The 12,547-nt window shown below is 49.2% G+C and overlaps 1 protein-coding gene across 1 annotated transcript in view; it reads right to left on the reverse strand.

Annotated features, from left to right (window-relative positions):
- KSR2 (kinase suppressor of ras 2) overlaps positions 1-12,547 on the reverse strand; it is a 417,713-nt gene that overhangs the window by 164,590 nt on the left and 240,576 nt on the right. Inside the window, exon 5 of the mRNA XM_061140846.1 lies at positions 11,212-11,396. Coding sequence (XP_060996829.1) covers positions 11,212-11,396 — 185 coding nt within the window. The remainder of the gene's footprint in view (positions 1-11,211; positions 11,397-12,547) is intronic.

Raw genomic sequence — 12,547 nt, forward strand, 5'->3', positions numbered from 1 at the left:
TGGCCTCATTAAGTAAGGTGGGTGCAGAAGCCTAACCAAAAACCACACTGTTTTGGTTCTTCCTCTAATTCCAAATCCATCACAGAAAACAACTGCATCTCGTGGAGCAGTTGTGTATGCCTGTGCGTGTGTCTGCATGTGTGTGTGTGTGTGTGTATATATATATATATATATATATAAAAACAAACATATATGTGTATATATAATATATATAACATATATATGAGTGTTATATATAACATGTACACATATTAGTAACATTATATAAATAATAATTGCTGATATTTATTGCCTGCTCACCATGTGCCTGGCCCTGTGCTAGCAGTTTACAGGCATTCTCTCATTTAATCTTAAAACCACCCTATGAGGGAAGCCCAAATGTTCTCCTAATTTTGCAGATGAGAAACAGCAGCTCAGAGACCTCACTCGCCCGAGGTCTCCTAGCCGGTAGGGGGCAGAGCTGGGAGCTGAAAACGGGGCTTGTTTAGCTTCCAAGTCTGAGCCCAAGTTAGCCCACTGCCTGTTTTGTAAATAAAGCTTTATTGGAACACAGCCCTACCCCTTTGGTTACATAAGGCTATATTCATGCTACTATTAAAGAGTTAGTAGTTGAGACTGTTGACTTGCAAAGCTGGAAATATTTGCTCTCTGGTCACAGGAAAAATTGCTGAGCCCTGGCCTAAATACTCTCAGTGTCTCCTGGGGTTTCCAGAAAGTGCTGAGGCCAAATGCAGCATGGAAGGCTTGGGGAAACAGAAAATAATGACCCTGGCTGGAAGCAGGCTGAGTTGTGCCAATTAGCACCTAAGGACCTAAGATCCCAGTTCTGTCATGATGGGATCAGCAGTGGGGTTCATCCAGAAGAGGCAGGCCAGCCCCTGCCCCAGACAGGACACTTCTGCCATCTACCCCTACGATTTGTAATGAATCTCTAAGAGACAGGCACTTTGGGGGTTTTTTCTTGGGGGGCGGGGTTAGTCGTCCCTCTCTCCAGCCCCCAAGCCACCAAATTCAGATCACCTCTATCAAGGAACGCAGCACAAAGTGGCTGGAAGAGTCAGGCTGGGAAGGTGGGTAACTGGAGACAGCAGGGTGAAGAGAGAAAGACAGAGGAGAAGAGAGAGAAGGAACGTCAGCAAGGCTAGGGCTGGGAGGGGGACTGAAAGTGTGAAGGTGACACCACGGGAGAAAAGAGGAGGGTGACAGTGTTCCCAGGGAAAACCAACAGAAAAAGAGGCTGACCAATCCAGAGAGACAGACACTGAGACAGACAGGATGGAGAAAGAGAGGGAGGAGAGAAAACAGAGAAGGGAGGAGAGAAAACAGAAAAGGGAGGAGTTGGGGGCAAAGATAAAGGATGCTGGCACTGTGTCCACCATGCCTGCCTGGGGATGCCCTGACTTTCAGCCGAGGGGAGAATCGCTTTAACAGGGGCCTCAGACAGAGCAGCGTGGAGCACAGTGAGACACTTGCCACTCATATCCTGGCTGAGAAGAATGTGCCTGGAATGAAACACAGGTACCCAGATCCTGCCTGGATGCTGGTGGGGTGGGGCATTCGAGCAAGGGTGTGCACCCACGACCAGTAAGGCCAGCAGGGATGGGGCGGGGACAGGTCCACCTGAGGCCCAGGAGGCAACCTAGTCTTTGGAGAAGGGCGACTCTCCCGGTTGAGAAGGAGTGTGTGCACGGTCAGTTACCAGGTTGTGTCCGACTCTTCACGACCCCAAGGACTGTGGCCTGCCAGACTCCTCTGCCCATGGGATTTTTCAGACAAGAATACCGGGGTGGGTTGCCATTTCATCTCCCAGGGAATCTTCCTGACCCAGGGATTGAAGCCATGTCTCCTGCATCTCCTGCATTGGCAGGCAGACTCTACCGCTGAACCACGTGGGAAGCCCCACTCAAAACGAGTAACAGGCAAAATGTCCGGGAGAAAGATCAGAGTTATCAGAGCTACATCCTAGAACAGGACAGCCTGTGTGTCATATGAGTGATGGAAAAGGTCATCAGGAGGGGAGTCCAGGAGCAAAGTCCTGGGGATGAGAAGAGTGGACTCTATGTCTGTGAAAAGAAAACCTTCTGTTGTTAGAATTAGCAAAGGACACGTCATTGAAGGCAGGTATGGGCACAAGGACCAGAAAAGCCCACAAGGACTAACTTGCTCGGTATCACACTTTACTCGTCCGGAATTCAATCAGTAGTGATGGTTCCATTCAGGTGTGGTGTGGGTGGCAGGGGTGGTTTGGACTGATGTCCAGCAGAAACCAGGGAGGATCAAAGCTAACTGAAACACAAATCCTATATGATAGTATTGATGATCACAGCAAAACATGTAATGCTGTCGAAGCAACAGGCACAGTGCTCAGCTTCCTTTTATTTCAAATCCTAATAACTACTCCATGAGCAAGGCCTATTAAGTTCCGTCCTGAAGATGGGGAAACTGAGGCTCAGAGATGTTAGGCAATAAATGGCAGAGATGAGATTCAAACCCAGGTTCGTCCAACTTGCCATCCCATGCCTGGCTAATACCAAGATGCTATGGCTTCAAATTGCCAGTGGAGCCGAGTCTCCACCTGGAACCATGGGTTAACCTTCCCTGACAGGCTGTGTGCTTCCTGGAGACCCCACCACAGGAGTGTCAGAGGGATAGAAAAGAAACTCCTTGTCAGGGATCCCTGAGAAATACAGCCCAAGGGAGACCCTCAGAAATAGGAAAGAGCTTTCTGTACAGTAGTGGAGACAAGGCCCCACTAACTTGGATCATGAACTAATTTGACCAGAGAGATGCTCCTCAAAGCTCTTGAAGACAGGGACCATTGTTGTTCATTTCTACTCTAATGGGCACTGGTTGTCAGCTTCCCCAGCATTCATGTTCCCTTTTTAGGCAAAAAGATTCCATTTCTAAGCCCCAAAGTAAAAATCACAACTTAGGATTAAACGAGAAAGTTTCCACCCCATTTTCCTGACTCCACTGATTGGTTCAGAGGTGAGTACGTGGTCATGCTGGTTGACCCAGTGAATCTCAGACTTAAACAATCTCAATCCTTTACCATGGACCAGAAGAGGGAAGGGACTGGAACTTCTGAGGCCATACAGTCACCACATGAAAGCCTAAAAGTGAAGCCGCCCTGGAGAGGAGGAGAGCTGAGAGATACAGAGTCCTGACATGAACTGAGCCCCTAGATCTAGCCATGCCTGAAGCTCACACAACCCCTGGACTTTTCACTTACATGTGCCAATAAGTGACTTTCACACACACAAAAAAGGCTCAAGTTTGTTTACTGTTACTTGTAACAAAGCCATATGTCCGTACAACCACTATCATGAAGCAATAAAGACCTGCTTATTTTCTGATTAACAAAATAGTTTCTGGCAGAATTTTGCTTGGACACTTGTTTCTCTGGTCAGGAAAACCATCCATAAAATACAAAGACTGCATTGAAGTCTAGCAACTTCAGTTCCTGCCTCAGTGATGCCAAAACCATCCAGCTCAGCATCTCTGAAAAGCAGAATCTTTTCTACTTTGCCTTCAAGACCCTGGGGAGCTATAGACTCACAATGCTGGCCACAAAGGGCATGCTCACAAATGGTACTGTCCGTTCAAAAATATTTATTTGTGCAGGAGGGGCTGTTGGTGGGACAAAAGCACAATCAGACACAGGAACAGGATGTCCACGCTGACAGTGTGTACCTGACTGAGGATCAGGACTCACTCCAAGAGGCACAAATGACTCCCCCACCCAGTTCCAAGTGCCAACCACTTACCAACCAATTTTTGCTGCCATCGTTCCTGGTGGGAGTAATTATAACAAAAGGTTATCCACTGGTTGTCCACTGCATGCTGAGCCCAAACTGTTTGTGCTAAGGCAGGAATTACAAAATATATGGGCACATCAGAGAAGGAGTTGATAAAAATCCAATAGTGGCCTCGCATAAAACATAGATACACACACACACACACACACACACACACACACACACACACCTCACACATTACCAGCCCTCCATACACACAAAATACATCACCTTTTAATCAGACACTGTTTCCTTCCTCTGGGGCACTTTCAGCACAAAACTTTATGAAGCTTCAGTTTTCCAACCATCTTGGTGTAACAGAGAGAACCTCTAGCTGGGCATCAGGAGACCTGGGTTCAAACCCAGCTCTGTAACCCTGGGCAAGTCCCTTCCGCTCTCTGGTCTCACTTTCTACATCTGTCAAAAAGAGGGCTTGGACTTGGTTATTTTTGAGGTACCTACCTGTTCCAACCTCCTAGATTCTAGATGATTCTAGAACATAGGTTAAAAATTGGGAAACCCAAGACCAAGTAGGACCCACAAGCCTATGGGACTATTTAAACTGGTTCACACAGGGTTGAAAGATTTTTCACTGGGTGCTTAGATCTTAAAATTTGGAGCTTTCTCATCAACATCATGGTCTCAGACTTTTTTTTTTTTTTAAAAAAGCTAAAGGTCTGGCAGGTCTGGCCCACAGAAGACAGGCCTGCTCCAAGTAAAACACGGCGCCGCATGAGCAGAAGTCCCGCCAAAGCTGCACAGCCCAGGTCTAACCACAAGGAAACAGCAGACAAACCTAACTGAGGGACATTCTGGTATGTGGCTGGTCCCTACTCTTCAGAAATGTCAAAGTCAAAATGACAAGGGCTAAAGAACTGTTCAAGGTCAACATAACAGCTAAATGTAGTATGTGACCTCAGATTGGATCCTGCACCAGAAAAAAAAAGCTATAAAGGATGCTATTGAGACAAATTGCTGAAATTGGAAGATGATCAGATGAAAGTCTTAACTGAATATCAAGTTTACTAAATCTGGTAACTACGTGTGGTTATGTAAGAGAATATGCAACCTAGTCTCAAATGGTCCACAGAAAGGAGAGAAAGAGAGAGAGGGAGGGAGGGAGAAGGAAAGAGAAACTGAGGGTGGGGGGGGGTGGGTATTGGAGAGAAGAAGCAAATGTAAAGAAATGATAAAAACCAATGACCCTAAGCTGCTGCTGCTACTGCTGCTAAGTCGCTTCAGTCGTGTCCGACTCTGTGCAACCCCATAGACGGCAGCCCACCAGGTTCCCCCATCCCTGGGATTCTCCAGGCAAGAACACTGGAGTGGGTCGCCATTTCCTTCTCCAATGCATGACAGTGAAAAGCGAAAGTGAAGTCGCTCAGTCATGTCCAACTCTTTGAGATCCCATGGACTGCAGCCTACCAGGCTCCTCCATCCATGGGATTTTCCAGGCAAGAGTACTGGAGTGGGTTGCTATTGCCTTCTCCAGACTCTGAGCTAAGGGGGTTCAGGAAACCTTTGTATTGTTTTTGCAACTTTTCTGTAAGCTTGAAACTATGTCCCAAAAAAGAGAGACAGAGATAACTGAGTGATTCTCAAATGTTCAAGTGCAGAATACCCTGAAGGGCTGGTGAAAATACAGAAGTCTGGACCCTCCCCAGGGGTGCTGATGCAGTGGGTCTGGAAGGAGAAGAGTAAGAATTTGCATTTCTCAAAAGCTTTGGGATGGTGCTGGTCTGAGACATGCTTTGAGAACAGCAAAGCGGTTATAACCTAGCTTAAATTGTGTGAGTCCAGCAGCAGCAGCAGACACGGAAAGCATTTTTTAAAAGCAGGACTGGGACAGGGATGATGTGAGGGTCAAAAGTCTTCATTATGAACCCTTCTGTACCGTTTCACTTGCTCCCACGTGCACATGTCTGAGAGCCTATAAAGCACCTACAGCAGCACCTGCCTGGCAAGTGGCAGATGGTCAGTAAGTGTTAGCAACCTGCTGGGACCTCAGTTTCTAAAATACTGCAAAGAAGCCAGCTGGCATGGGACATGGGCGGTTCCTGGGTCTCCTGGGTGGGGGTGTGGGGAGCAGGACTTCCGCTCACTCACTCTAGGGGAGAAAAGTCCTTCGGGTCACTCGTATGGCATATATGTCTTCCCCTCAGATATGCCACCACCGAGCTAGGTCAGACTCAAATTTCTCAAAATTTCTCCAGATTCTGAGATAAGAATGTGGTTCAGGCAGTCAATTTTTGTCAAGGCACGCACTCGTCTTCCCCCTCTTCCAGGGGGGTGGCGGTAATGAACCTTGGCCTCAAGCCTCATTAAACCCCATTATACAATCACCTCCATCCCGAGTCTCTTGATAACCCTTCCAGTGGCTGGTTTCTTGGGAGTCCGCGCAGCTTGGCTTCATCAGTCTTTATTGCTACCTGCAGCTGCCTCCCCAACAAACCGGGCTTCTGACTTATCCCCCCAAGGCACACGAGGCCAGGCCCTCAGCTGAGGGTCAGCTGCCTGTCGCTGTGTCTCCAGAACAAAGAGCAGGAGCTGCTTGGAAAAGAGATGAGAAGAGGGCACAGTGAGACGGGGCAAGGCGAGGAGGGCACGCTGTCCTTCAAACACCTGGTGAAGGACAGTATTTCATAAGACCGGGGTCTCACATCCAACTGCAGCTAGTGTTCAGGGCCAAGATGGGGATGTCCAGGTATCATCAGTCACTTGCTCGTTCTGGCAGCTGCTACCCTGAAGTACCCACCCACCCATCCAGACAGCTAATAAACACTCCAAAAACTGCAGGTGGCAAAAGAAGTCCCCATCATCCCTCATCTTCTACCAAAGATGTTCAGGATGACATCTTTTGGGTGTGTTCTGCAGCTGCCTGCCCCCTGCCCACAGGGATGGCCACCACCTGGGACAATGGATCCCCTGAATATAAACACTGTTTGGTGGGATAACAGTCTGCTGGCCAACGTGGGTGCCGATCGTTGAGCAAGCACTGTGTTCTGGGGGAACAAGAGGCATCCTTGGAGCAAGACTGGCCCCCACCACACAGTCTCCCAACTAGGCAAGGGCGCCAGAGAGAAACCTCGAACAAGGTACGCTCTCTACTTGCTGAACAAAGACGTTTCAGTGGAAAAGGTGTTGCCATTTCACATGCCAGTGTTGCAGATTTGGCGGATTCTGGATGAGAGCAAACTCCATCCCCTTCCTGGCCTGTGACCTTGGGGCGGTGACTTAAATCTCTCAGCCCCAGCTTCTTCATCTGTAAAATGGGCATCATAATAGGAAGCCTGGCGTGCTGTAGTCCATGGGGTTGCAAAGAGTCAGACGTGACTGAGCGACTGAATTGAACTGAACTGAAGAGTACCTACCCGATGGAGGACCATGAAGCTTAAACAAAACAACAGAAGTAAATTGCTTTGCCTGAATTGATGAAGCTCGGGACACTGTCAACATGCAATAAATGCCGACTGCTATTATTATCGTCATTTTCCTCATTGTTACAAGCTATTCCATCACATAATGTACAACAAGAGCTCCCCAAGCGGCCCTTCACTGAGACTTGGTGCTTTAAGTTCTGGCCCCCATGCTAGGAAATTCACACGATTTCCTCATTTTACCCTCACTACCATCTTTGCTGGGTAGAAATAGACTCACGGGGGTTCAGTGATGTGCCCAATGATATGTCAGCCACCACTTGGTCGCTATAATCCCCCAAATTACTTCCACCATCCAGTATTGAATGGTGAATAATTAACTGTTCCCATGTAGGCGGCAATTTTTTTTTTTCATTCTGAAGAAGCTCCTTTATAGGGATCACAGAGGCTACCTGAACTGAGTCAGTTGGGGGTCAGAGATGCCCTCCAAGGTGCCACAGACACACAGCTTATTGGTCCAAAACGGGTCCATGGGTGGAAGGCATCCAATGAGACAATACAGGGGCAATGTGGTATGCATGAATGCAGCATGGAGTAAATAAATACAGCAAGGATGGAGAGGTAAGTGATGGTTCTCTACTTCTCTGAGAAGCAGGTTCACTCCTGGGTCAGCATCCTCCATGTTGAGCAGCAGAATCTGATATCTGCTGTTTTGTCCATGGCTAATCTTAGAGACGGATTCCTCAGGAGCCAGGACTCCTTCTACTCTCCTCCCTTCCCCTGCCCGTCACCCCCAGACCAGGGAAGCAGGGGGAGCCCCAAGAGGTTAAGTCCTTCTTGCAGCTCATTCGAGGTGGCTGGGCACCCGGGGTCCAAGACCCGGCCACTCTGCAGCCAGAATCTTCCTAATGCTGACTTCCAGCGTTACCATCAGGGATAACAGGGCAGAGGCTCACCGCCCTTCACAGCGCAGCCACAGCCAGAGCTGACAGTGACAAACGGGAGGACGGACTCAGCCTGGCAGGGACACAGCCTCAGAGGTTCCCTCAGCCGGGTCAGGGGAGGAAGGCTGGCACTGGGGCCCAGAGGCCAGAAGTTTTCCTCTGGAACTCAGAGTGGTGTGAGAACGGACTGTCAATAGTAAGGGGGAGCCAGTGCCTGCAGCTGTGTGCTCCCCACAGCCCTGACCCAGAGACTCCCAAACCGCCATTCTGAGTGAGTCAAAATATCTGCCTAGGAAAAGCCACTCTGCATACTCTCTGGATTAGCCTTAGAGTTCCTAAGCTTTGGAATGGACCTGCATGGAGTCTTTTATTGTACAGTTGGGGAAACTGAGACCCAGAGAGAGAAAGGAAGATGGGATGCAGGTTTGTGTTTGGATTCAATACCTATAATGTGGTCCAGATCACTCACCTTTCAGAGCATGAGTTTCCTGATCTGTAACATGGGAATAACGATATCCAGCCCCAAAGAGTGCAACGCATCTGAACTGTGACAATGCCACTGAGATGCCCAGCAAGCACAAAGGTCACATGGCCACTGGTGACAACACTAAGACCCAGTGGAGAGCTTCTCATTTCCTGATATGCAGCCTCTTCCACCAGGCTTTCTCTGCTTCTATTATTTATTAGTATCATCGAAAATAGGACTGGTCCATGGGAGTCCAGCTAATACTTGGGTTACACACTTGTTCTCTCCCTGAGACTCAAATGCTAGCTTTCTCCTTCCTGGGAGATCAGGGAGGGGCCTCTCTGCATACAAGGACCAGGACTGTCCTGAGAGAAAATTGTGCTTCTAGGGCCTCATAGTATTGGGAGCTGAGTTTAATTCAGGATGACTCTGATCCTGCCCATAGGCAGGCAGGGAAGTGTCTCCTCTCAGATGGAGACGGGGGGCAGGCATGAAAATGGGGAACTACAGTGAATTCTTGCAAAACTCTGGGACAGAAGCAGGGGTCTGAACATGCAAGACTGACGGCTGGTTGTTTTTGGTTTTGTTTTTTTTTTAAGGTAAGATGGAGATATTTCTCCTCTGGCCGGAATTAAAGTCCAGGGCTATGGTCAAACCTTCTGAGGCAGCCATGCTGACATTCTCTCATACGATGGCGATGCCTGAAGACAGATGGCTGCCAGAGGCAGTGCCCAGCATCGCGCCAAGGTAAATTCCAGGCACTCTTAGGGCCAAAAGGGAGTTGGGTTGGGGGTGGAGGGGTGAACTGAAAGGCATTTAGCCACAGCCTCAAAATTAATCATGGAGCCAGAGGATGGAAATGACTCTAGGAGAAGGAGACAATAAACACCAGAATAGCAACTGCCATTATGAGGCGCTTACTGTGTGCCAAGTACTGTGCAGGCAACTTGACAAATATGAGCTCATCCAGTCCTCACAAACATCTGTGATGTGAAGCTATTGTTATTCCCATTTCACAGATTAAGGAAGCTGAGGCTCAGAGAGGCTCTTAACTTGCTGGAGGTCAGCACACTGCTCAGAAATAACAGAGCTGGGGCTGGAACCCAGGCAGCCCCTCCAGAGCCATGATGCCCTGCCCCAATCGGCTGCCAATACTCACTGCAAATGTCATCACCCCTTTCCCTTGACCAGGCTCACCGCAGGCCCACCCACCATCATGGAGTGTCTCTAATCCCTCTGACAGTGATTTCTCTTGACAAATTGATAAACTGGCTTTCTGGCGTCGACGTGTGTCGTGAGCACTATTTTAGTTTGCTTGATTCAGGGCCTGTAGCCTTGGGCACTGAGATAAGCCAGGCTCTGGAGCCTCTCCTGATATCCACACAAGTCTCTTCTGGTACCAGACCCTCCACTGAGTCCTGCAGTGGACTCAGGAGACACATGTGTGGACTGTAAACTGAGTTCACGGTTCTGCTCTGGGCCAACCATCCAGCTGGGGTAAGGCAGAGCTTCTGAACCTGACAGTCCTGACTCCAAACATTTGTGTTGGACATTCCGTCTGCAGTTTTCCAGGGAGAGAACCAATAGATTGCATCCAATCCTTAACAGGTCCATGGGCTCCCTAAAAAGAATTTTAAAAACCTTTATGTAAAGATAAAGAACAGAATCCCACAGTTAGAGAAAGATGTCCTGCTGGGTATCTGAGGAACTTGGTTACAAAATCAGGCATGATGGTTGAACTGGTATACTCTGGAGTTAGAAGGAATTTGATTCAAATCCTGACTCAACTACTCCATAGCTGTGTGACTTTAGGTGATTCTTTGATGTCTCTGGGCCTCAATTTCCTCATCTATACAATGGGAATAATCCATGTGTACCACTGATTGTTGCAAGAACTAAATGACATCACACATGTGTCTGACGCACACACTAGTGCTCAGTGAGCATCATTTATCACTTATCAGAGTAGCAACACGTGGACACAGTCTGGCTGTATTAAGGGCACGGGGTTATTTCCTCCACATTCTAGCACCCCCTCCTCCTCCCAAGTTCCCAAGCAATAAAGTTGTTGTCTTGGCTGGAGGACTGGTTGGGCTTTTTTCAGGGGCTCCCCTCTGACCACATCTGCGCCTGCTCAGCAAAACGGGCCTCTAGGCAGAGAAGATTAAACACCTTCTGAGACTTCATCCTTGATCACCACAAAGTTCCATTTCCACCCCTAGGAATAACCACTTTGCCGCAAAACTCATGACAGCAGAATGTAAGCCACCCCAGGCCCCGCTCAGCCCAGTGTGAGCCAAAATCCATCATGGAGATGTAAAGGTTACACGCATCGACCGGTGTGGGGGAGAAAATTACAAAATTGAATCAGAGACGCCTTAGCCCATGGCGTCCAGGGAAAATCCTGTGACCGCGCAGCTGAGAAGCAGAGGAGAGAAAAGCCTGCTGTTTCCTTGAATGTCCTGCAAGCTTGCTTCTCGGTGTCATCCCTACACACCTGCAACCACACATGACCAGTGACAACAGCCTCCCAATTACGGTATTCTCACGGCAGGAAAAGCACAGGGCACGCCCCGGGCGCGGAGTGCAGCTGGTGCAGCCGCCCGGTGCGGGTGCGGAGGACTTACTTGCAGAGAAATTGACCTCGGAGTGGACCGGAGGGGTGGAGGGCAGGAAGGGCGCATGTCCCACGAAGAAGGAGCGGAGGGAGCGCTCGGACAGCAGCGGAGAGCGCTGCTGGGAGGGGATGTTCTCACAGCTGCCCACGCTGCTGTGGATCTTGAGGTTCAAAGGCTTGCTTTTCTTCTTGGCTCTGAAAAGGAGACAGAAAGAGAAGAGGAAAATGTATCCCTACGCACACACAAAGACAGCCGGGGGCCCTATCTCCTTAGCATAGCACTCGGCACCCACTCCCCATCTCCACCTGGCCTTGCCACCCTCTCCAGTTTCCCTCTCTAGGCTCCCCGCACTATATTCTGTGCTGTTCCTCACCTCCAGCCCTTGGCTTATACTGTTCCCATCACCTGGAAGACCCTCTCCTTCTTTGCCAGTTTAACCCCCACATGTCGTTTATAACTCTGGCTCTCGGTATCCTCTCCTCCAGGAAGCCTTCCCTGGCACCACAGTCCATCCCAGCCAGGGTCGAGTGTTCTTCCTCCAGGAAGCCTTCCCTGGTAATCCCCATTTCCTCCTAGTTTGGGTTGGTGCTCCGCCTCCATCCTTCTAAAGTATCCTCTATGTATCTCTGTGTCTGCACTTTCCTGTCTTTTCCAAATTTATTCCTGTAGGCTTTGTCTGGCTTCCCAGGTGGCACGGTGCTAAAGAGTTTGCCTGCCAACCTAAGAGACACAGGTTCAATCCCTGGGTGGGGAATATTCCCTGGAGTAGGAAATGGCAACCATTCCAGCATTCTTGCCTGGGAAATTCCATGAACAGAGGAGCCTGGTGGGCTACAGTTCATGGGGTCACAAAGAGTTGGACACAACTGAGCTTGCACACGCATACACATGCACACACATACACACTCTCTCCCACATGGACTGAGGATCTTTGAGGGCAATAATTTTGTACTGTTTTCGTTTTTCTGTCTTTGGCAACCAGCACCGAGCCTGACACACAGTTGGTGCTCACGAAATGCTTGTTAAATGATTGCTCTGGATGGACACGTAGCATACGATGTTTGAATTCTCCTGACTGTGCGCTCTTCGGAGGGTTGGACCCTGTCATTTCTGTTGTTGGAACTCTTCGGCCCCTAGCTCAGCCCCAGCTGAAGAGAAGGTCCCTTTTGGGCTGGTTTTGAAATGTTTCTGCCCTTCCCCAGGAGCTTATGTGATCAGCTGAAGAGAGTTTGGTTTAAAACTGCACCCAAAATTACCCTCACTTCTCTCCCCCTCACCTCCCCCCACCCCAGGGCCCTGTTCAGGTGTGGCCAGGAGTTGGGCGCCCTCCTGTGGTCAAAGCAGA

This window comes from Dama dama, chromosome 5, assembly GCF_033118175.1.
Source record: "Dama dama isolate Ldn47 chromosome 5, ASM3311817v1, whole genome shotgun sequence".
Taxonomy (NCBI): Eukaryota; Metazoa; Chordata; class Mammalia; order Artiodactyla; family Cervidae; genus Dama; species Dama dama.